At 45.2% G+C, this 25,997-nt stretch overlaps 2 protein-coding genes across 3 annotated transcripts; both read left to right on the top strand.

The window, feature by feature from the left end:
- The first annotated feature begins 6,552 nt into the window (after positions 1-6,552).
- Positions 6,553-9,771, top strand: LOC100826640 (gibberellin 2-beta-dioxygenase 1). Its single transcript, XM_003565308.4, has 3 exons — positions 6,553-7,169; positions 8,275-8,626; positions 9,208-9,771. The coding sequence occupies exons 1-3, from the start codon at positions 6,688-6,690 to the stop codon at positions 9,448-9,450; spliced, it is 1,077 nt and encodes a 358-aa protein (XP_003565356.1). The 5' UTR covers positions 6,553-6,687; the 3' UTR covers positions 9,451-9,771.
- Positions 9,772-18,389: 8,618 nt separating this feature from the next.
- Positions 18,390-25,997, top strand: LOC100821293 (serine-rich adhesin for platelets). Of its 2 annotated transcripts, XM_014898007.2 has the most exons (11): positions 18,390-18,548; positions 20,537-20,666; positions 21,055-21,182; positions 21,347-21,530; positions 21,643-21,743; positions 22,161-22,244; positions 22,342-22,390; positions 22,478-22,569; positions 23,742-23,862; positions 23,989-24,065; positions 24,144-25,997. In XM_014898007.2, the coding sequence occupies exons 2-11, from the start codon at positions 20,574-20,576 to the stop codon at positions 25,732-25,734; spliced, it is 2,520 nt and encodes an 839-aa protein (XP_014753493.1). In that variant the 5' UTR covers positions 18,390-18,548; positions 20,537-20,573; the 3' UTR covers positions 25,735-25,997. The 2 variants fall into 2 exon arrangements, with proteins under 2 accessions (XP_014753493.1, XP_010230606.1); XM_010232304.3 differs by lacking the exon at positions 20,537-20,666 and having other exon boundaries at positions 18,402-18,548.

Below are 25,997 nucleotides of genomic sequence, written 5' to 3'. Positions count from 1 at the left end.
CTGCCGGAGTTGGTCAATTTTTAGGGGAGAATATTTTTAGGAGAGACTCTCATTTTGAGATATAGGAAAGATATTTTAGGAGAACTGCTGGACTTGCCCTAAGTATAATAATTTGCTTATTGTGGGAAAATACCTAAAATGGATTGTCCACCGAATTATCTAAACAAACAGAGTAATTTGCTTATGTCGTTAGTCAATTAATGACACGCTAAAGTAATTAAACATACACACACACATAAGTTCCAAAGCAACACTTACGATGTTTTTGACATTTAAAATGTTGTTTTTCCCTCTGGAGCACGATCACGAGAGAGAAATGGGGAATTTGCTCAGATCCAGAAGAGCCCTGTATTATATTGTATAATTGGAGTATTTGGTCAATTGACTTGATCTATCTCCGAGGTTTTTGGGTTTTGCAAAACTCCATAGACATGCAGAAGAGAAATGCTATCCCCACTCCGATCAAGACATAACTTTTACCAAAAGTTTATTGTGATCTTTTTGTTCAAATAACAATTAAGGTGAAGCAGGTCAGAAACAACGAATCTCTTTATGATAAACAGATCCATTTTGCAAGTTCGTTATTACGGGTAGTTCCTACAAAGAATCGGACTAAGACGTATACAAAGGAAATAGCATAGCCTTACGCAATATATATAGGCGGGAAATAACACTGCAGTAAAAGCAGAAGTAACGACAATAGCTACATCTACTACATTAAAGGTATCTTGCTCGAGAGCTTCATAGCCATCGGATGTCGTCGATCACCATGGAGCGTTAGCTGAAGAATTATACAGAACTGAACACCAGACCATCTTCTGATACAGGCAGTCGGGCATACAGGGTCTTGCGACTTACGAGTGCTCCTGGGCACCATTTTGAATTTCTGATGATCGAGCTGGTGTTGTATCTAATCATTTTTCTCGACGGATCACTTGGTCTGAACGCCAGAACAGCGAACTATCTACAGGGATGATTGAATTAGTCTCTCTCTTTTTGGTTGAGTTAGTCTAAAATGCAATGCAGACTTTGTACTGATCTGAGAACCTTGGCTGTCGTTGGCTTATCGCTAGGGTGTTCCTAGATTAATGGTCAATGGTGTGCTTCAGTTTCTGTTTTGAACTTATTTATGTAAGGGAACATGGTTTGTTTTAAAGAAATTGGAGGAGAAGCCTCTGTTGTGTTATTAAAAAAAACTATGTACAAAATCCCGTGGAATACAGTATGCTTTGTTATTTCTCTACTCAATGAATAAAGTCAGGTTGACTGGCAGTTCACGAATAAATAATTAAAAGAGTGTCTTTCTCACAAAGTGAGGCCACTTCTCAGCCTATGCATATATCGATGTAAACGAGCATCTCAACTAATGATTACATTTTTACGATTTACTATCTTCGTTTCTAAATATAAAATGTTCTAATTTTGTTTTAAGCAAGTCATGTTGACTGTTAGTTCACGAATAAATAATTAAAAGAGTGTCTTTCTCACAAAGTGAGGCCACTTCTCAGCATATGCATCTATCGATGTAAACGAGCATCTCAACTAATGATTACATTTCTACGATCTACTATCTTCGTTTCTAAATATAAGATGTTCTAATTTTGTTTTAAGCAAGTCAGGTTGACTGTTAGTTCATGAATAAATTATTAAAAGAGTGTCTTTCTCACAAAGTGAGGCCACTTCTCAGCCTATGCATCTATCGATGTAAACGAGCATAACAACTAATGAGTACATTTCTACCATCTACTATCTTCGTTTCTAAATATAAAATGTTCTAATTTTGTTTTAAGCCCAAAAAATAACTTTGTCAGATTTTAGAAAAAAAAATACTAATCTACAATATCAAATAAAAATACTACGAAAATAAAACTAAGAGTCGCTGGTAGCCTTTTTCCTACAATTTGATCAAAATTTTAAAAAATCTGACGTAGAACAAAATAAGAACATTTAGGAACGACTGAGTAAATTAATACCCTGCCACTCACTTAACCAAAGATAGCATACAACATGGATCGAGCGAACCACTCAAAGCAACATACACACATGACATTGGTTTGCGGTTAAGAATTAGTATAACCTACTTGAAGTCTTGAACCATCTGCATTCCGAATGCATAGGACGGTTAAGGTATGAACAATGGTTGATTGGCCGTCTACTCTTATATGCTTCGCGTCATTTAGTACAATAAATCATCTCTTAATGTCGTATTTTACAATTAATGTCTAGATTAATAAAGCTAATCAATTTTACTCCGACAGGTGAAAGCTAATACTCCCTCTGTCCCATATCAAGTGACTCAAATTTGCACAAATATGGACGTATCTATACCTAAAAAACGTCTAGATACATGTAATATTTTGTCACTTAACATGAGACGGAGGGAGTATAATGGATTGTTCAACTTTTCTTTGTCTTATCCTTCTAACACTTCATCTCTTAACTAAGAGAAGGCTCGTTGTTTTTTCCGGCCTTCTCTTCTTCAAACCAACAATCATCCTACGTGACTAATTTAAAAAAATGCTGACGTCATCCTGTTGTACACCTCCCTAGCATCATGATGATTCGAAGAATTTAAAACGAACCAAATTCTCTTGGCGTTCGATCCCTGTTAACAAAAAGAAAACGTCCATCTGTCTCCAGACTACGACACTCTAGATTCCCTACCGTACGCCGGCGGTACACGTATGCATTATCATAGCTAGCCACGCGGGCAAAAAGAATATCTTGACCGCGCTCCCATCGCCAATTAGGCTCTCGCTGACGGCGAGGTCGGCCGTATTTTCCGCTACGAAGCCTAGTGTACAATACGGTGTTTCTACAGCTGGCTGGTACTTGTATTTTCAGATTTCTTCATTTCTAATCTTCAATTTCGTATGCGGAAAGGGAGGACGGAACTCTGTGCAAGTTGTGCCACATGCGACGCTCGTCCCGGCGCGGTCAGCGGCGGGAGGCCGGTTCCGGCGACAGGCCGACAGCGACGGTTGGGGCCCAGCCCACGCGGGGACACAGTACCTTTCCCGGGCCCATCTTTGACCCCGACGACCGGCCGCTGGGGGACAGCCACGTCTACCCCTACGTGCGCGCCGGGGGACGATAATTGCTCACGCGCGAGCGGGTCCCGCAGCCGCGCGTACGTGGCCGGCGGCGAGGCCATCAGGCCAGCCCGCGGCGTGCGCACACCTACGTGGAGGCTCCTGGCTCGGTCCGTCGCGTGCAGGGCTCGCCAACCTACGCGAACTGATCGACTGATCACGCATTAACGCATACTACATGCATTGCATCCCGTACGATCGACAACGTTACACGATCGATCGATCCTCATCCAAGCATCCCAATCCGGGCATGTCATGAACGAACGGCCAAGGAACACAGGCTAAAATACAGAACGCCGTCAGCAGATCAACTCGTCATCATTGTACTCAGTTTCGGTCAGTTTAAGCACGAGGGAGAGGCCGGATTCAGTCCACGTCACTTTGTTTCGGGACGGACGGATGAAGTATTACGGTACACTTCAACTCGACGGGGATTCTCGCAGAAAACCACTGGGTGCATGCATGCATGTCTTCCGTGTTGATCGATCTTTAGCACAGTGGCCGGGAAAATGATCGGCATTCATGCTCAGGGGCCGACCGGCCCCCTTCGCGGAACAATTTCGTCAATGACAGTCGACAGCAGACAGCGACATGTATACTCCGTATATGCAATTATCGACCCGCCGGCCCGGCGTTGACTTTTCTACCCCTCCCCCGCTAGCTTTGCCACTGGCTAAACCGAAGCACCTGTTTCGAATTTTTTTTTCAGTGTGCAGGAAAAAGGAGGCACAGCAACAGTTCTCGGCTAGCAAATCAGCAGTGATTGTTTGGTTCGAGTACACAGTATGTTTCCATCGCATAGCTGAATTGCATATGGAGTATCTTAATCCCCCACCGTCGAATCCCAACGTCTCCTCGTTGTCACGTCGATTAATCGATCGACCGATTTGGACCCCTTTCAATTAAGTTACTGTCGAAATCTAACGAGACAGCGAGCTGGTGCGGAACGTGACAGCTTTGTGTGGGAGATGGCCGGAGCTGATGCCCCAATCAGCTGACACACAGAAAGCTACGTACTGACAGTTACAACGAAAAAAAAGTATGCAACGGGACCGGCTTCAAGCTAGATTTTTTTTTGTACGTTTTTGTTATTACAAGGAAAAGTGAAAAGAAAACGAGGCCTCACCAATACTTTCTGATCGAAAATGCTGTTGCCGATAGTACGAATTAATGTTGCATTTCGTGCTACCAAACAACAAATATATAGATAGGCATTGGGTATTTATGGTGCACGTTAGGTAGCAAAACAACCAGATTTTACTTTCCCTTTGTATTTTTGGGTCACAATTCTGAAGTTCCTTTCGAGGATCATCAGCATCCCAATTCAAGAAAACAGAACCCAATACGCCTCCCTTTGATTATCCTGTAAAGCATTAGAAGATGAGTACGGTTTTGCACGAAAAAATAAGACGAGTGCAATTTTTGTTGCTCCTTGCCAAAAAGATGAGTGCATTGCTGTTGCGCTCTTTGCCACCGTATCAAGTTGGTACAGGCGTGCAGCCAGTTACAAGCGTGTTTCTCATTTATGCGCTGTCACATGCATGCACCCAACTGAAAAAATAAATTAAGGGGGTAATGGCAGGTGCTCCGCCTTTTCACTTAGAAGAGTCGCAGCTGAAAAATTAGACAAAGAGAAATACGTTTGTGTAAAAACTATTGACGGATCCATCGCCCAACTTACCATTTGCAGTAAAAAGGTCGAGCAGCTAAACCTAGATAGCCACTGCAAATGGGAATGATCATCCTCATAACGCTTTCGAGATTTCAAAGGCTCATTGTACTTGCAATAACATTGATCTGACAACACCGTGTCTACTAATCGGTTGTACTCTCTCCGTCCCGAAACAAGTATTCGGATTTATCTAGATTCTTATGTATCTAGATGTGCTTTGCCGTATACAAATCCGAGTCATTTATTTTTGAACAGAGGAAATATAAATTTTTTTAGACATGACGCATCTTTCTGAGCTACGACTCGTCGGATCGACACAAGATATACTTGTCTCCAAGCCACTCAGGTATCTACGAACTAAAATTTACATGGACATTTCTCAAGAGGGTTCAACTTCAAAGATTGAAATTTTAGGCTCAACCATGTACGATTTTAGGTGACTGAGATTTTCGAAGTTTGCAGGCAACCAAGAATTAGCAAAAGTGATACAAAAAATAGACAAGCTATTTATGGTCACATGTAAGGTCGTAAGCCCAGCGTCTAGTTAAGTTTCTTAAGGAACCACTTTATGTGAGTGCTTGTATTTTTTGGCAAGGACAGCTAGCTCACCCGAGAGCTCCTTGTTTTTGCAATACCCCTTCTGTTTTTTAAAAGGAAAATGACTTCAATCGTGTTAACCTTGTGGTCCTCCAATAAGCAAGTGCTACGAAAATACACTTTCTATTCTACTAGTTCTTGTGCTATCACGCCACATCAATTGACACAAGTTGTTGCTCCCTGTTATACTCATTGTGGTCGTCATGATCTTGGTAGCGTGTGGATCTAGAATCAGCTGATTTTCATTAACTTGCCTCTAGAATGATGTAAACGTATAATAAAGATGTTCTCCCTAAGTTCCCTAAGTTCGACGAGAAAATTGACACGAACTTAACGAAAATAGTTATAAAATGGCAAATCAGGGTGACTAAGGAGGTTGAAAATGGCCCAAGCTGCATCCATCATTCTAATGACTCTTTTTGCCTTTTAGGCGAAGTGTAACCTTGACAAACTAAATCTGAGTGAAGTGTAATCTTGATCTTTCAACAATCTTGCTTCTTCCTATGCTGAATCGAAGATAACAATCGTATATCCCGAGCGCTTAAGCCGTTATCACTGACGTACTCCCTCTCCTAATTAATTGGCGTCAGAAATCGCAAAAAAAAATTTTGCTATTTTTCGAAATCGACTTGCAGTCAACGTTCTACCAGAAGTTTTGCAAAAAATCTTGTACTTTTTCAAAATCAAGGAATTAATAAGATTTTTTTGCAAAATGACTGGAGCCAAAGCCAAACCGACGGAGTAGATACATAAGACACGTACCACACGAACACGCCTACGCACAGAGGTGAAACTAGCAGTCTACGAAATGAATTTTCCTGAGTCCTTCCCAAACCTTCGGATTGGATCTCGAATGGCAAGGATTAACCTTCGCAGACGCCCATCTACAGTAGCCTCCGTTTAAAAAAGAAACAAATTCTACAGTAGCAATGAGAAAACAGTTGCTGGCGAACAAAAGCAATGAGAAAACAGTAGCCGTCAGCACTCAGCAGCCCTACAGCACGAAGCACCGATCCAGCCACCACCTATGCTGGATCGAACGGCCCAGATCAACGGACTATAGCGGCACAGACCGCACGGCCGTGGAACGCGTGGAATATTCAGGTTGTACTTGCGAAGCTTTGCACCAAGTCACCAACCAAGACGCGGCTCGCTCGGACGCTCTCGCCGCTCCCTTATATATAGGAGAAGAAGGGAGCTCGACTCGCATCACTGAACTTCAAAGCTCTCCCGCTTACCCCATCGATCAAAACCTCTGCTCTGCCTTCTCCTCTGTTTCCTCAAGCCTCAAGAAAGAAGAGACCGGATCGACCGACACCGACCGACATGGTGGTCCTTGCCAAGGGCGAGCTGGAGCAGATAGCCCTCCCGGCAGCGCAGTCGCCGCCGGCCAACGTACAGGCAGTCGACCTCTCGTCCGCGCGCCGCTCGGGCCCCGGCCGCGCGGCCGCGGCGCGCGCGCTGGTGGCGGCGTGCGAGGAGCAGGGCTTCTTCAAGGTGACCGGCCACGGCGTGGCGCCGGCGCTGGTGCGCGCCCTGGACGCCGCGGCGGCCGCCTTCTTCGCGCTGCCGCAGGCCGAGAAGGAGGCCGCGGCCGGGCGGCCCGTCGGGTACGCCAGCAAGCGGATCGGCACGGCCGGCGACCTCGGCTGGATCGAGTACCTCCTGCTCTGCGTCGCCCCCGGCGCCGGCCAAGCCCTGCCCGTCCCGGCCTCTGCCTCCTTCTCCACATTGCCGTGCGCCGCCGCCGCCGCCGCCGCCGCCGCGTCGTTGTCCGGCTCCGAGCCCGAGTCCTCCTGCCCCTTACGGTGAGTCGCTCGCCAGCCACCCGAGCACTTCCTCACATCACACGTACGCTTTCATTTCTACATAGTACGGTTAATTAGTCGGTCTGCGGAAATGAAAGTATTTCGGGCGTAGAACGAACCAGAAAGAAAGGTGACATCTACGTCCGCGTTGCGCCGGCATCGCTGTTGCTTGCTCCTGCGCTGACAGAGTGCATTTCACGTTTTTTTCCCGCCGTCTGTTGCATTTGTAAATTCCGGTCGAATTTTCTTTCCTTCTTGTAAGGAAAGAAGAGCTCGGCCTGGTCAGCTCGAGAAATGCGTGTTCGAAACAGTCTGAGCACATGCCGTGACTAGGAGCTTTAGGCTAGCGTTTTTCTTTTCTGGGAGAGTGGCTTAAGCTAGTGTAACTTCCCTCTGTGAGATACTTATACGAGAATTAAAAAAATCAAAAGAAAATAATTTTGTTCGTACGATTGTACACATCAGCCTAGCTCGGGGCCTGCACCTGTCAGTCAGATCATTGCCCCCGAAGCGTACCTGGGTGGACTTTAGCACCACTAGTCAATTCAGCCAAGGTCTCTAAAGAAAGTTCAATGAACTCAAATACGGAGCCGTAGAAGAATTCCTTAAACTCCTGAAAAGCTAAAAAAAAATGTCTCACAAGGAAAATAAATAAAATAATACGAGGAGTCCGTGGATAAGATTGGCCGTGTCGTGGCAGCGCGTGGCTTCACTATTTTTCTTGCGGCCGACGTACGGAGCCGTGCTTGATCCCGTTCGGGGGATCTGTTTGACCCACGTGCGGTTCAGCCATGTCACGAACTCCCCCGCTCTTTTTCGATGTGTGCTCCGTGCGTACGTGTCGCGGCGTACTCGTGTCAATCCGTTGAGCCGCGCGCGTGCGTTCGTACACGTACGGTGCGCGTTACTACACGCTGCTTAGCCTTTTGCCGCCGGCCGCACCATCCGGTGACGTGCCGCCGTTTACTCGGAGCGCCCCCCCATCCCTGTCCGGTTCTCTTGACATCGTCATCATCAGTCCATCACCCCTCCAGTACCGTCGAGCAGTGCAAAAGTAAAACCACGAATTTAATTCGCCCCTAATTTCTGATCGTTTTCTTCGCAGGGGGCTGTTGGAGGAGTACGCGGCGGCGTTGCGGCGGATGGCGTGCGAGGTGCTGGAGCTGATGGCGGAAGGGCTGGGGCTCGCCCCGTCGGACGCGATCTCGCGGCTCGTGTCCGACGGCGGCAGCGACAACATGCTCCGGGTGAACCACTACCCGCCGCGGCCCGAGCTACAAGCTGGGAAGAACCAGTTGTTGACGGGGTTCGGCGAGCACACGGACCCGCAGATCATCTCCGTGCTCCGCTCCAACGGCACCTCCGGGCTGGAGATCGCCTCCCCGCGCGACGGCGCCTGGGCCTCCGTCCCGCCCGACGCCGACTCCTTCTTCATCAACGTCGGCGACGTCCTTCAGGTACTTGATTCCGTGTGCATGCATACGTTGCTGCTATATGAAATTAATTAATCCTTCCGTTCCGTAAAGAGTGACACGGTATTAAGATATAGCTGGCTACATTAAATCATTATAAACTGAGGGAGGAGTATCAGTTTTCATGATCGAGAATTCGAGATAAGAAAGGTCTGTCACTTTTACTGTGAGCACACGTCGCGTCGGTCGGCCGGATCTCCAAGCTGTAGCTACCGATAGTCGAGTCGACCCGGCGCGCTAAAACGGGCCAATCATCGGTCGGTGATCAGTGCCTGGGTCTCGAGGGTTCTCTCGGCGCAAGTCCACATCAAACAGGGGCAGCACGCGCGCGGCTATATATGTCTGCCTGTGCTGTGCATGCATATTTTGCAAACTAGTGGCATCACGCAAACGTGTACGGGGGCCCAGGTCGAGGCCTGGATCGATCGATGCACGTGAAAACGCTGGCACGATGCCGGTTATAATACGGACATGATAAGGATAAGAGCTCTATATTTGTCACAGCTCGTTTGGGTTAGTCCTGTGATGGATTGATATATAATTGTGTAACCTATACGTGCGTGCAGGTGTTGACGAACGGGAGGTTCAGGAGCGTGAAGCACAGGGTGGTGGTGAACAGCGAGAGGCCCAGGATGTCCATGATCTTCTTCGGCGGGCCGCCGCCCGGCGAGAGGCTGGCGCCGCTGCGGGAGCTGCTGGGAGACGACGGGGGGCGGAGCCGCTACAGGGAGTTCACCTGGAAGGAGTACAAGAGCACCGGCTGCAGGGGCAGGCTCGCTGAGGACCGGCTCTGCCTCTTCGAGAACTAGGCTAGCGACCAGTGTCTGACAAGCTCCCGTCCGGCCGGCCGTGTCAATATAGCTTAATTAGTTTCTGCAGGGTTGCAGACGTAATGCATGCAAAAGGTTTATAGTTGCTGGCTATAGCTAGTTAATTAATTATAGCTTCGTGTTATAATATCGGTCGTGAAAGATATGATGAAGCACGTGATGCTCACCGAAATTATTCCTGGTCCTAGTGCTCTTGTATATACGGCACGGTATGTGTGGTGCATATATATAGCTTGGAGAGCAAAATAGCTTGTGCTCGATCGTGAGCCGTCTCGTCGTAAATGGACGCAGTTATATTAATTGCCGGTGCGTTTATTTGGTTCGTGCACACGTCACGCGTGCAGTCACAATATATATTTCGACCGTCAGAAGGTTAATGCTGACAGATGTGTTGGACGCGTTAATCGGAACTTGTAGTCTACTAGAGCATATATGTGGAAAACCTCAGTCACTAGTGTCTTTACCCCCCAATTTCAGCTTATCATCATTTGCATCGAACAGAACGCTCTTGACCACATCGCAGCAGAGGGTACATATCTAGCTACATTTTGCGGAGTGCACAGCCACACAGGAAGAGATGATCCAAGAAATCTCATCTCGATCATGTCCCTCCGGTCTGGCTCGCGGGGTCAAATAACATGTACTTGCAGCTCTGACGGGACAAAAGGGCAATTATTTCGACTTTCAAGGGAGGCTTCCCATGGAAAACGGCACCATTGGCACGAATCGGCCGGCCGACAGTAACGTGCAGTGCACCTCCCCCTGCACAGCTCCACACACGGAGAAAAAGTGAAGCAAGCGCGTCACACCAATGGATTGGGGATAATAAAGTAGAGGCTAGTGTTTAAACTCATAAGCTAGATGAGATGTTGATATGACGACACACTGTCACATACATCAGTCCTGAAGAATTTCAGTTCACAAGTCACAGCGATGGTCTGGAGGATGATCTTTTTCCCAGGGTTCTATGGATTTGTGGCGTCGCCCGTTGGTTTTCAGTCCGGTTCAAGACATGTCGGGTCATACTCGCGTGAAACAGACTTGTCCAGGTCAAATTTCTTCTCCCCCGGAAAAGATCTCTTTTATGAGTACTTATTTATTGTCGCTGCTGTGCACACGCCTCCCGGCCCTCCGTTCTGTCGAACCGATCAGTTTTATGGTTCTACATTCTACATTCCTACTCGATGGCCGTTCATTGCTCACAGTCCAATAGTCTGCATGGGAGCAGTACTGGATCTGCGAGCTCAAATCAGCCCATTCGAGAAGGGACGCACCCGCATATTCTACATGCATGGGAGCAGTGGTACAGCACTCGACACTGTCACTGGTCTACCTGACTAGCTAGGCAAGGGCCTCGACAGCCCTGAGGAGACAGATGTAGCCATCGTGCGTGCTGCGTGCCGGGCCGCCTTGCTGGTGCCGCTACTAGCGCCAGTGACAGCCATCGACTGTTCCGGATCCACTGCACCTTTCATCCGTGCATTGGCGCCAGTGGAGGCCGCCTATAGGGGAGCCGCCTCCCATCCACCGTCAAGTCGGACGGACGGCAACGAATCTACTCGGCACCCACACGTACAGCAGCAGGTTTAGAAGAATAAGAATGAAACGGCAGGTTATTTTTGAACGCATGTTTATGAGTACAGATTACACCTCCCAACATCTGAAATCTGCACAGGTTTATATAAGAACAATAGTTCATCAACTCTAATTTCTTTACAAATCTGCAGTCCCAAATCTGAACAGTTGACAGATTGAAAGTTGGAAGCACTTAGCACAGGAATTTGTTCTTACATGATCAATTAGGCCACAAAAGACTACATTTAGCCACAAAATCCAAAATACTATAGTCAACTATGTCCAAAATACTAGTCGACATTGTCCAAAACCTAAAATACTATAGGTCGTACACGCTAGAAGATATGCTCATCATAAATGGCGTCCGTCAAGAGCTGCGTGTAACTGATGATGGCGTCACTCCCTTGAATCTCTAGATCTGCTCCTTTATTGTTATCATCCTTCTCCACTCCTACTTGAGATTCTATACCATCATGTTTCTTTGGTTGCTGCCAATAAAACAAATTGTAGAAAATAGTTTAGAAATGAATGGTAACAACATAGGAGCTCCAACAACATATAACGTAAATATTGCAACGTACCTTTGCTCCTCTGTTTTTGGATGCAACAACTTGAATTGGCCGCCTCCCCTTGAGTAACTTATCAAGCCAAGTTTTCTTTCTCCTTAAATTTTTTGATGGAACCTCCTTTTTCTTAAGCATTGCAGCAGTAAGAAACTCATTTGTTTGCTGAAGATTTGGGTCAACATTTTCTTGGCCACTACCTTGCTTATCCATAGTATTGGTAGTTGCATTGAGTTTATCCTCTAGTTGAGGACCAATGTTGTCAAGTGCATTTTCTAACATGAGACAACATTCCAGTTGACTACTTTATATGCCATTGTGTGAAATTTGTGAGACAAATTCTTGTACCGAAGCTGAGCTTCCAACTTTGGATTTTCTACCACGTTCCTTCCTTGGTTAGCACCAACATAGGTGTGTGCATCTTGATTCTTGGTAACTTCTTCCTTGCCTCAAATTCAGATTGCAATTCCGTTCTTCCTTTTACTTCTACCGTCCTCTCAAAATGCATCAAGAACCGAACAATATGAAAATCTGATTTCAAATGGTTTTTCAATGAATTATTGAAGCTCTCACTAAGTTGTGTACTTCTCACTCCCAAATTGAAAACATCTCTCATGTAACATTCAGCCCATTTTTCTTTCAACTTGTAGATACTATCTAACCAAGATTGCTTATGCACCTTTTGTCTCATATTGTCAAATGCTTCTTCAAATTCGTCTTTGTTCTCATAACCATACATACAATGACTAAAATCAGTGAGAATATGAGACTCCTCGTCTTCATCTTTCCCCTCATCTTTCTCTTTACCTTGATCATTTTCTTGACCCTTCACTTGAGTTAAATGTTTGACAGCATTCTGCATTATATGAAAGGTGCACAATCCATGATATGATTCCGTGAAGACTTTCCCAATAGCTTTCCCCATCACGCATCTTGATCCGTGTAAATAGTTCTAGGTTGCCTTCCATTATGTGCAGCTAGAAAAGTCTCGAAAAGCCATGTAAATGAGTCACACGTTTCATCAAATAGCAGTGCAGCACCGAAAATGGTGGTTTCTCTGAATTGATTGAGCCCAAGAAAAACACCAAATGGCCTATATTCTTTGTTTGTGCCAAAAGTAGTATCAAATGTGACAACATCACCAAAGTGTGCATAGTCAAGAACCATTTTAGCATCAGCCCAGAATATGTTGGTTATATGCTCCTCAGAATCCAACTGCAAAGCATATTGGAAAGATGGGTTCTCAACGATTTTGTCATGGAAATATTTCAACATACTACCGGCTTGTCCAAAAGCCAACTCCCTCTGCCGCTTGCTTCGTAAATGATTCTTTTGGTCACGACAAGTGTAGCCGAGGTTAAGTGGTCCACCAACTTGACGACAAGCAAACTCGTGTGCAGCTTTTGGCATAATTCCAGAATCCTCAGCGATTTCTATTTCAAAAGCTTGCATTTCAGAAATCTTCCTTTGTGATGCCATCAAGTGACATGTTTGTGGTAATTGAAGAAAGTGACTGTGTTCCAACACAACATCAGTGATTTCATAATTTCTTGCAAGTCGATTCAACGTTATAGTCATCTGAGCTTTGCAATCTGTCCTAGTTTTAGCCCTAAAACGCTTTGGCACATGATCAAATATTTCTCTTTTTTTCCGAATACCCTCATTGGAACAAACAAATCTGCATGACACTACTCGACCATCTAACTTGCTAACATTTTTGTTTCTTTTCCTCACATCAAACCCTGCACGACCCCCATATGCAACCCAAAACACCCCAGCTTCATCTGGATTTTTAAACCGCATGCCTACTTGAGGCATTGCTTTATCAATGTCTACCATTGCACAAATGCTGAAATTCGCACAACAGATCACCCAAATCAACACGAATTTGCACAATTAGGTAGCACACACATCACAAAATTCAAAAAAAAAAAGAAGCAAAATGCATACCTGCTGCTTCTGGAGGCCGGCAGAGATGGGGTTTCTCCCACCGTTGGAGCCGGGAGCGGGGGGATCCAGGAGAGAGGGGGAGCGGGGCCTCAGGAAGTCGACGAAGGGCTGAGGAGAGGCCGTCGGACCCGAGAGAGGTGGGCGGACGAGGCCGTCGGGGCGGGAGCTCCGTCGGGTCGGGGAGAGGCGGTGTGGGGGAGGCCGTCGAGGCGCTGAGAGGAGGGGTGATGGAGGCCGTCGGACGGGGGCGGAGGAGCCACTGGAGGCCGTCGGACGGGGGCGGAGGAGCCACTGGAGGCCGATGGAGCTTGCTCTCCTCCGCCTCCCGTGGTGGCGGCGGCGGCGATGATGGCGGGAGAGCCCAGAAGCCTGCGAAGAATTTGCCTCTTGCTTCTTTCCTCTGTTGCGCTCGGGTAGACAGGTAGGTGAGGATCAAGCTGCTAGCCGTCCGATATAATTAAACGGTGGATGGGAGGCTGCAGGGCACGCGGTGCCTTCACCACAGTAAGGCACTGGATCCGGCTCTGCCTATAGGAGGGCCTGCGTACCCAAACGGATCGATCATAGCCGGTGCAAGCAATGCCGAATTTGCAACGCGAGGAGAACGTGCCCAGTCAACACACGTACTCCCCTCCTCAATCCGTCGGTTTCGTACTGATCGGAGTAGTCACGTACAGGCGTACGGCCTACTACACTTGTTCTCATGGGCTGTGCGGCTCCTGCGGCTCATCGAGGGGTGGGCCGGGTTCGCTGCCGCGCGGATCCTATGTAACGTGTCCCGCTAGGCGGCACGGCGCGTGGTTCTGCCCTTTGTGTCCGGAATCGCTTCGCAGGGACACGCAGTGGGTGTTGTTTGGTTCATTGTTTGTGGTCTCGATCGACCGGGTCAAGATTTGCTGGGCAAGATGGGACTGGTTTCAGCAGGCGCGCCATGTATGTACGTGGGCAACCAATGGGAGGAACGAGAGCTGACCGGGAGTTTCGAAAAGAAGAAAAAGCTGACCGGGAGGTACTACGATGTAGGGGGCTCATGGAAAATGGAAGTTGTATATTTCCCAAACTTTTGGTATTTGTAATTAATTTCAAACGCATGCCCACACAATTAAGAGAGAATTCCATATTTGCCACTGAAAAATTGCTCAGATGTTCAAACGCCATTGAGAATTTGCCTGTTTCAAATATGCCACTCAAAATTTGCATGAGATACAAATATGACACCACCGTTAATTGACCGCTAGTTGACCGTTAAGTCAATTGTCAGTTTTTTCATATAGACTGATATACCCCTGGATCCATAGGTCAGAAAAACAAAAAAGAAAACTAAAATACCCCTTAGCCTCTCTCAGTCTCTCTCGTCTCTCCCAAATTCCTAGCCCGACCCCGTGACCCGACCCCTTTTCTCTTCCCAAGGCGGTCGGCGGCGGCAGCTCTCCCGGCAGGTGCGCCGGCGGTGGGATCCATGGCGCGGTCCCGGCTGCGGCGGGATCCACGGCGGGTGCAGCGACGGCGGGCTTGGCCGCGGGGATCTTCCACGGCTCGCTTGCGTGTTTCCCCGTCGAAGGGGTAGAAGGTCTTGCCATCGTCGTTGCAGTAGGTGATGCTGCTGACCTCGGCGAGCTGCGGGCACTCGACTGGGTTCCATCGCGTCGTCGATCCCTCGTCGCCGGCCGGCAGAAGAAGGCGCACAGCGCGCCCTTGCCCCGCGCGACCACGACGCCGGCGGGTCGGACTAGCTCATCGTGATGTGCCTCCGTGCGGGCAGCGCCAAGGCGTATTTCTTTCGATTGATGGAACGTCCAAGGAGCTACAGAGTGCTCTGATCTGCGATCATTGCTCATTTGACTTGTAGAATTCCTCGAAGACCTTTTTTCTGACACTAGACTCCTTGATCTTAAATTATTATCGTTGTTTTACTGCAACATAATAATTTAGGATCGGATGAATATTATCTTTTGAACATTAGGTGGTTGGAATGCTTGTGAGCACGTGTGGTGAAATTATTATGGGTTTTAGTATATTTTTTTGCTGAATGTATTATGAATTTTGTGACATTAAGTAAAATCAAGCAAAATGATGTTGAAATTTTTAATTTTTCACGCCAAAATAAATAGTGCTGAAAATTACTCCAAAAAGGTGTGCTACCGACGTCTTAAAAACCTGTAATTATAAGTTCTTTAAAATTAGTATTTTGTTGTAAAGCGAAAATAAACTTACTACCTATGGGCAAAATTGTCTTTTTCATCTCTTATTTAACGGTCAACTAGCGGTCAAATTAACGGCAGTGGCATATTTGTACCTCATGCAAAATTTGAATGTCATATTTGGAACAGGCAAATTCTCAGTGGCATTTGATCATCTGGACAAATTTTCAGTGGCAAATATGGAATTTTCTCCACAATTAATTTACCCTCAGCCAGCTACAATTTGTTGCACGTTTTGGAGTATTTCCTAAAACTTGTGGAAAGTCGCGTGCAGAGGAGCTACTTTGAGCTCGTTGTTTGACCGAAGCGTGCAGCATGGTCTCATTTACCTGCTGACGATTCTAAAATTTGTTGCACTTTATTTTTTCATAAAAGTTTGCTATTCATGAGTTCACATTGTATATTTCTCCCAAACTGACTTAAATTTCTGGGTCTTTTTCACGTGCAGGTTTGGAATTATAAATAGCAATGAAACGTTCACACTAACAAAAATTCAAAAGTCATCTCTAATTTTGTGGACGAGTCGGTCCATGGTGGAACAACTCCATGCATACATACATATATCAGGTATGTAGGTGGCCCCATGGGCTCTATTGGGCCAGCGAGAGAGTTTAGTATACGGACTAGCCCATACTGCACTCCTCGGCCTTGAATTCTTCGGAACTACACATCTGAAACATGACGGCCCGGTCCACAGGGATTTTTTCTAGAAGCAGGTCTCTCTGAAAGTTTTTGTTTTTTTAAATACTCTCTGAAAGGTTTTTGACGCAGTAACACTCTCGAGTAGCGTTTGCTGTCAAAAAAACACTTGAATTACTGGTGCATCTCATATTTCCGTTCATTCTGACTGGCAGCAAACCTTTGCCTACGTGAAGAGATGTGTCAGGAAAATGATCCTGGGTAGGGACATGACGACACACCTTAACCGAGATAACGAAGACAAAGCCGGCACAGGCATGTACGCCGGTATCCTAAAATCGGACTAATGCTAAACCAGCATACCAAATGTACGCCGGCATAACTATCTTGTCTTATGTGATTGCAGGTTAAGGACGAGTATTCTGATCTCGGCCACCGCCGAGATGGCTCAACGGTCTTATCGTTATCTCTTGGCGCAAAGTAAAGCAAGCGTTCTCTTTATCATGGGAAATCAGTCGCCGCTTACGTTACGGTGTCAGGCGACTGCATAAAGAAGCACCGAAGAGAATCGGTGACGGAATCCGGTAGCTGGCAGCAGTACTGGTTGCAGGGCGTCAGGAAAAGTAAAATAGTCTTGTCCCTGCGGTGCCACCCGTAGGAAACCAAAGCGCGTGCTCAGCGGAGCCCTTAGAAGATAGCGTTAGCCCTTGACCCACAGGTCAGTGGGACATGGGCGGTTCATAAATAGATCACTGCCCCTCCCAGGAGAGGGGCGATCACTTAGACATCTAGGGTTTTCGCCTTCTTCTTTTTCTTTCTCAAGAATACAGCTTAAGGAGCACCATTGTAAGATCTCGGTATCTCGGCTATTACAGCAAAGCAAGAGTAGGAGTGTTACCTTGACAAGAGGGTTCCGAACCTGAGTAAATCTGTGTGTACTTGTGTGCTTGTGCATGTTTCTCTTCACGTCCTCGCTCCTCTAGATTCTCTTTCGTTCATCGGCCCCAACATAAGCCGTCCTATGGCATCTGCCGTGACACCACCACGACAAGATGTTGCAAGTCTGTTCAGATAACTCAGATTCTCAACCTACGACCCAAAGATACACACAAACAAATCAGAAGGAAACAGAAATAGCAGTCTATGGCTCCAGCACAGTCCCTAATTATTAAAACCCACCATTTTTATAAAAGAAAAACCAGCCCCAGCTGCCTCTGGCCCTGCTCATCGAACAACAAATGCATGATGCTCGGTGAATGGTGAGTGGTGCACAGTCCCGTGCTCCCTACAAGCCGGAAGCACAGCTTCCACTGCTTCTGTTCGTGGGCCCGCCAGACCCGGTCCAAAGTCCGGACCCAATCCAGCCCACAAACGCGCCCACACATCCTCCCAGTGGTTCGCGTCGCGGTATCACGGGTTCGCGAAAACTCGCCGATAGTCGCTCTCCCCACCCACCACGGCACGCAATATCTCCAGCCTTAAATGAAACTAGCACACACGGTAATCAATCCCCGGATTCCCGGTCACCCTCCCTGCAACCTCTCACTGACCGGTGGGCGAAGCGTATACCCTTGGGCAGCCTTTGCCGCGGGGTACACAATACAGTACGTGGAAAGTTTGCTAGCCGGATGGATATACGCTGCGCCCGCCTGAAACGACAAGCCATCTCTGCAGTGCAGGGGGAGAGGCCACGCGTGTACGTTCCTCTGACCCGTGGGCCATCCCCATGTGGGGATGCCGTGAGGGAATGCTTACGGTCGCGTCAGGGTCAGGGGATGGGGGAGCAAGAAAAGGCCTGGCCGGGCAACCACGTAGGACGGGTCGAACCCAAGCGACACCGGGTGGTCCATGCGTCGAAAGCTGTTGACCCGACCCTACCTGTCGGTGTGAGGAGTCGCCGCGCGTATCCTGCGTGGGGGGTAGGTGGGCACGCTCTCGGCTCTCTCTCTTCCAATAATTAAAGACCTCCGCTGCGGCTGCTCTCGCTCTCTCTGGAGTCTGGACGCGGAAAAAAACAAAACGGAAAAAAGGGGCAGGACGAAGAAGCTCTTCGTCTTTCTCAGGCAAGCAGAGGGGGAGATAGTGGGGAGAGGAAGGTACAGGGGAGGGGATAAGCGCGACCGAGGCAACCCCGCCGATCACGCCGGGAGTGAGTTCTCTAACCTCTCTCCATCTCTGATCGCAACCCCCATCGATCCTTCCATACGTCTAGCGAGGGCTTCCGGCCGTCGCAATGTGGGGTTTTCAGTCTGGGGTTTTCGGGTAAAATCGGTGCTGTATTCCGGTGTTTTGGGTCGGTTTTGAGCGCCGGGGTTAGTGTTTCGAACTGCGTCCGGTGGGGAAATTTCTTAGGGCTTTGGGGTTTGTTGAAGGTTTTGGTTCGAATGTTGTGAGATTTTGCGGCAGTCTAGTAAGCTTGACTGGTGGAAGCGGCGGATTGTTGGGTGGCTCTAGGTGGGGCTTCTGATCAGGACGAAATGTAGGATGTTACCGCGGCGGTTTTGGGCGGTTATGCGATCATTTGGGGGTACTACCGGGGTTCGCTTCTATTGGAAAAACTTTACGCGTTTTGGTGTTTCCAAGTTGATCTAACATGGAATCGCTTTAGCTTCAAGTTTCGGAGTTTTGGTATTCAGGGGTTTGGTTTTATTGGGATGATCATGATGACTCTGTGCTATTCCCTTTTACCCTAGGGTTTCGATGCGGAATGATAGCGACTTGCTTAATCTCCTAACTAGATGGGCCTTTTTCTTTGTTCCGAAACCTGCAGTGCATTGTTGTGTTAACAAGAGGGGACTAGACTTTAAAATTCAGATTTAGGTGTAGTTTTACTGCATGCACCTCGAGGAGTCCGGGATTTGCATGTGGACCCATATGTTGTTGTGATTAAATTAGCTTTGTGCTGTGTTTATCAGGACAATGGTGATGTGGAAGCTACGAAATCTGGTTATTATAGCGGGAAGTGGGAATTAATTTGCAACCTCTTTATTGAATTTTCCTTTACCTTTACATTTGGACTACTCTTGACTTTGGGCATGATGATTATGTAGCTTAAGTTATCTTGACATTTGGCCTCTGGAGTTCAGAAGTTGCAACCTCTTAGCGATTCTTTCAACAATTGTATTAGTTATTTTGTGTCATTTAACAGAGACTCATATGTTGAGTGGAAGTCCTTGTTGGGTGCACTGTAGGCATTTGTTCATCGTGTTGGTTTGTGCATGCCGAAGTTTTGATAAGATAATTTACTACAGTATTATGATGATTCGAGTTAGGTTATAAGCGGGTGTTGAACTGTTGATTCTTATAGCACAACGACCTAATAATCACCCTCTTTGGATCTATTGGTTCTTCTAGGCTAGATATTTTCATGAATAACAGAACATGGCATACAAATATATGGGCAAGTAATGGGTAAATACTACATGACTTTGTAGCCAAGGCTGCTGCATATCAGAAACATAAGGTACTCCCTCCGTTTCTAAATTTTGTCGCTGTTTTAGTGCAAGTTTGCACTAAAACAGCGACAAGTATTTAGGAACGGAGGAAGTATCTAGTAAGCATAACCAAGTGGGTCAAGTTTACAAATACACTAAGAGTGAGAATTAAATTACATACATGCATTTTTTTGCAATTTATGTAAGTGCCAAGAACACTATCTTGTCCTAGTATTACCCAGTGAGCTACCAAGGTATTGTATAACCTTTTTCAGTTTCTTACTAGATTTAATCTCTTCCTGTGGCACAGCTTGCACAAAATTTTGTATGTAGGTGTATTTGTATATTCCACCAGAAGTTTGATGAAAAAAAAAATCCTAATGATATCCATAATTCCATATGGATTGAAAATAACACCTTTATGTGGGTAGATGAAGTTTGTTGCTTGGCATTTGTTTTTACTTTCTATCACTATGCATTTGTGTTTACTTGAACTTGTTTTATGCTTCATCTGGTAAATTACCAACATTTGCACTTGTGATGGCATTTTTTCTGTGGTACTGTTCATTTTTTGTATTCTCGATAATATTGTAGACCTTAGAACAATTTTTACACAAACCTTATAGCTTTTTGAGAGATGTATATTAGCATATGTCTTTCATATTGTTACTTTAGTTGTTATAGAGTTCTTTCCTCTTTTCAGTTCTCCTTTTGCCTTCAGTATTGGCTTGAGAGCCACCATGAGTACCCAAGCTAAAGAAAAATGTCCACTTTGCTTGGAGACGATGGACTTGACAGATAAAGAGCTGAAGCCTTGTAAATGTGGATATGAGGTGAAAAATTCATTTCTTAGCGTGCTAGTTATATAGTCATGCTTTATTTGGTTTTCTAAAATGTTTTTGAACTGTTAGAGACGGCAGTTCTTAATCTTAAATGTAACTTTCTTCAGGATTATTTTGTTTATATTTATCATGTTGAAATTGAGAAAAAACATCTGTGGTTGCGTCTCACTTTTTTGCCTTAATGTTAAAGGTTATCTCAAGTGAAATTCCAATGGAATTTAACGTTTCAGTAAAAAAATTGCCACAGTATTCTTCTGTACGTTTAGTACTGTTGCTCATTCCATAAAGTAGGCACACAATGAGCTACTCAGATGATGCCTTTCCTTGTCGACTTCTGTATCAATGAAATTGGCATGTTTATAATCGATATTTTTGGCAGATATGTCTTTGGTGCTGGCATCGTATAATGGAAATGGATCAGAAGGATGAATGTGGCGGGAGATGTCCTGGATGCCGTTCTATCTACAACAAGGATAGGATTTTGGGGACAAGCATCAGCAACCAAATGCATGTTCTTTATGACTTTATCACTAAAATACCCTTTTATTATATTCATATCTTCCCATTAGTTTCTCCATCCTTTGCCCATTTATATTTACAAATTCTAATTCAAAACATTCAGTAATGCAGTACTTATTGGATGACTTGGTCTTTTTGTTTTACTATTGCAGATTAAAGGAAATTTGTGCTGACAAATCAAACTTGCAAAAAGAACAAACAAAGTCTCAAAAGCAGAAATCAGCAAAAGTTCAGTCGAGAGCTGCAGAAGAACCAATAGATCCAAATATTGTCCGAGTAATTCAGAGGAAGCTTGTTTATATTATTGGGATACCTTCTGAGTTAGCCAGTGACAGGGTAAATGTACTGCACTGCAAAAGCATGCTTGTTTAGTGTTTTAACTTTCAGATTATACACATTTTCTAATGCATATGGAAACAAAAGAGCTAACTGTTAACTGCTCGTGCAGGTGCTTAGGCAAAAGTGTTTTCTTGGACAATACGGGAAAATAGAGAACATTATTATCGACAACATTGGAGCTAACCAACAGATTCCTGATTCTGGCCGTGTGTAAGTTTTTGGTTACGCAGAATGTGCAAATGAAAAAGAAACTTTTAGTAAATGGAACAAGTAAAAAAGGAAACACTCTTTAAATAGATACAGTAGCATTCTTGACCATGAGATAAGATCTAGACATACACCAGCCAGTATGTGATGCGACACATTTCTGAAGAGGCGAAGTGTCCCTGAAATGTTGAACTCTGTCTCCACTTCCTATTGACATGGGCAATTCATGTTTATCCATGCTACCAAAATAAGTTATAACATCAGATATTGTAGTTCGGGTTACCCTTCTTAATGGTGGTTCTTATAAGATACATAGCCCCGAGCTCACATAGAACCGTATTAACGGTTTCTGTTGTATTTGTGCTGACATTACTTCTACATTTATTTTAGTTGATACGTTTGTTGTTTGTGTCCCTACAGATATGTTACATTTTCAAGGGAAGAGGAAGCTGTCCTGTGCATAGAGGCGGTTAATGGTTACATCTTGAATGGAAAACCTTTAAAGTAACTTTTGTCACTAAATACATTAGGTTTAATAAAAACACCCCCCTGTTGTGTTTTCTGAAGTTTATTCCTTACCTTATATATGTTGATCATGCAGAGCAACCTTTGGTGTTACGAGATATTGTCATGTATGGCTAAGCAATAAGGTGTGTGTTACATATTAAACACTTATTTCCCTACCTACAACTGCTTACTTCTTACTTTCTGGTAAAATTTCTCATGTCTTATCTCAGGTTTGTCAAAAGCCAAACTGTTCATATGTGCACCAGAAAGCCTCAGCGGAAGATATTTGTACGAAAGACGACGTTGGTGTGCTGTGTGCAAGGTACAAAATGCTACAGTACTACATATTTGAAATGTCCATATGCAATCTAATTTATTCCATGGGCCCCGTCTTGTTTCCTTCCCATTATTATTCTTGTTCGTGGTTAAGCCTCTCTATTACTAATTATATCAATATTCATCCATTGTGTATCTGGATTTGCTGTCTTACATGATCCTATCACAAAACCTGTACATATCTTGTGTATCCTTTTTTTGCGAGTCATCTATCATTTTATTTTGACATTACAACATGGCTTGCAGTCATTGCAGGCTAGCTGCGCTACAAAATCAAGTTAAGAACAACTCAAGTGAAGGTTTTATCCAGCTGTGTCTTTTGAAAAACTCCTCAAGCTTTTGATTTCCATATATAATTGTTACTTTGCATAATACGTAGTACTCCCTCCGTACCAAAATAAGTGACGTGGATTTGTATAAGAATCTATACAAATCTACGTCGTTTATTTTGGGACGGAGGGAGTAGTATTTTACTCATTTAGTCATTTATATGACTCTGCGCTCTGGGACCAACTGAATTCATATATAGCTGATACCAGCTGAGCAGGTGGGGATTGAATGTTGCACAATTTTGCTCCCTCCTGCTTTAGTATGCCTGGGCAGCATCCTAGCCCTGATTAGGTGCTATGTGCCCTGTTGCCTAGCACCTTTTCAGATACTGGTTTTTGGTTGAAATTCGAGGAAAATTGTGTTGCTTTGCATGTTCCTGGCGCACCAGTCAGCTTGTGGCCTCTCCAAATTTTGCTTATGGAAGACAATTTACTTACCTGCCAAATCTTAGTAGGAAGTTAGCTTGATTTTGCTTATGGGAGACCATTTACTGACCATTTTCATTCACCACTCGGCCCCTTTATTTGGGTTGCACCTGCAACATACCAAGTTCATATTCCGTGCAGACTTCCAAAAGTTGCTAGCCCCTTTCTTAATGTCATTCTTGTTGAATTTGTCGAGAATTGGTACAATTCAATCAGTCTTTAGCTACATCTTTTGGTGTTATTAATGATCAGTGTTATCACATCTATTCTTGGCCATTTACAGGTTATAACATTATCATAATCAAATAAAAACTTGTAGATTACTTCCACTTAATAAGGGCATTTTATTTTGTCAAAAGCACATGTTTCAGAAATTCTCTTTTCTTATCTTTTCTGAGGCAAGGCTTCAGCATTTATTGGGAATGAATATGAAGGGTCCCCAACAGCGTTCAGGAAGCACTTTACCTTCTCCAGTTGACTGCAATTCAAGAACCGCCATTTGGGATGGAAACTCCAAAGAAAAAGTAAGACCATAATTTTGTCTGAACTAATATTTTACAGGGATAAATGCCAGTATTTGTATTTTCTCTGTAAATGCCAGTTGATTGTTTGTACATCATTGCACTAATTTTGATTTCTTGCATGTGAAGATTTGCGTGAATGACGGCGTAGCACCACCAGGAGCTGGCAATAATAATCCTGGTACTCTGCTAGCAGCAGTTCCACGGTAATTTGTAACCATTGTTTTTTGCTGGTTCTCGATCTTGCTGTTTTATCACACCTACCGACGCTCATCCATTGACAGGGATTTAAGTGTTTCTTCTGGCAAGCTGTCATCCATTGTAAATGCAAGTCTTCATCAGCAGAATAACCATGAGAGCATACTTACTAATCAGCAAAAAAGATCTGCTTCCATATCTCAAGAGCTACCACCACTTGGATCGAAGGACTGCCTCGATGAGCAGTTGGCTTCCAATGATGACAAATTTCAAGCATCTGTTCATTTGGGAAATGGAATTTCAGATTCTGAGCAATTGGCCTCTGGAGTAAATGGAACAGTTGACTCTTCATGGCGAAAACCACACTATGCTAACATAGTTTCACAAGGACCAAGTGGACCAGGTCACCGCTTTACTGTACTTACCAGGGAGTTAACTTCTGCTGATACAAGGTCTAAAGCTGCAGTACAAGTAGGTAGTTGGCTTTCAAATTCCAAGAAACCTACTGTGCCAAAAGATGAACAGAATGACAGTCACAGAACTGGAATTCCTAGATCCCAGAGACCAGAGGAACCTTCCCACAGATTAACTAACAAGCTGTCCTCAGCAACTGTTAATTCCCACGCTGGAACAGAGGAAAATAATGCATGCTCAGATATCAGGGATAATCCAGTCCAAGCAAAACTCATGCAGAGCACTTCATCAGCTAGTTCAACTGTATTGCAGAGTCTGGGTGGCAGTCCTACTGTGCTCAGCAATCTTTCAACTTCTGATAACGTGTCACAGACATCAGTTGGGCCAGATAAGCTTTCAAATCCACACAGAGTATTAGCAGCTAAAAGTCAATCTCAGATCTTATATCAACCAAAGGCAGCTGCTTCAAACAAAAATGTAGATAGTACATGTGATTGTCCTAGCATTCTCAACAGTAATGCTGTGTCCACTGAGGGTAAACATCAAACTCCAGCACAAGGAGGGGGTCACGGCTTGGACACTGGGAAATCAACTGTGCCAGGAAATCAAATTTCATCTCAGTATAGTAATAACATTCGGTTACCAAGATCAGTCAGTATACTTTCTTCTGCTGCTATGTTGGCCAAGGATATTAAAGGAAGAAAAAGACAAGTTTGTCCTCCAGGATTTGAGGAGATCCACCGGTCTTATGATTCAGGCAAGTATGTATCTACGCCTGATGCCCTGGTACAAGATTCATGCTCTATGACAGACCAACCAGGCATCATTAGCTGGGTTTCGGAGTGCCTCGAAGATGATGGAGATACCAAACAAAGTAACAGTGTGAGCATATCTTCCACGCTCAGTTCCACTGATACCATCTGGAGACCCACACAGCTTCCTGGCTCTGGTTTTGGTACATCAAATCAATCTCTATTATCTCCATACCGAGGTGGCATGTTGCAGTCCATGGGTGAGGTTCAAAACCCCATGAGATGCTGCTGCACCTTCCCGGCCATAAGCGGCAGACCAACTCAAAAGTCCGAATACCGGAATGGAAGTGCCAATAGCTACATGGCCCCTGGAGGATATGATGCATTCTGCCAAACCACATCAGGAAGTGCCAATAGCTACATGACCCCTGGAGGATATAATGGAAGTGCAGATGCAGGCTTGAATAGTGCACAGGTCGACCTTTCATACCCCATGTACACCCTCTTCTGATGACAGGGCAAAAGTATGTCTTGCAGCCTTAACAATACAGACGTACAAGTGACAAGCATACATGCTAACCTAGCTGGCAAAATGGTGGATGATGGCGACAATGGTCGTTGAGAATGCATAGTGTCTGCTGAATCCTGTAAAGATCAAACTTAGAACTCATGTAAACAACAGTTATGTTGCATGACCAATCAGTGAAAATTTGGCGAATAGCCGTTGATGGTTCTGTACTGGTGTAGTACATGTGTTGTTCTTTTCTTCTGTTC

The sequence above is a fragment of the Brachypodium distachyon genome, chromosome 2, assembly GCF_000005505.3.
Source record: "Brachypodium distachyon strain Bd21 chromosome 2, Brachypodium_distachyon_v3.0, whole genome shotgun sequence".
Taxonomy (NCBI): domain Eukaryota; kingdom Viridiplantae; phylum Streptophyta; class Magnoliopsida; order Poales; family Poaceae; genus Brachypodium; species Brachypodium distachyon.
The sequence above is the reverse complement of the archived record's forward strand: the minus strand, read 5'-3'. Positions and strand labels throughout refer to the sequence as shown.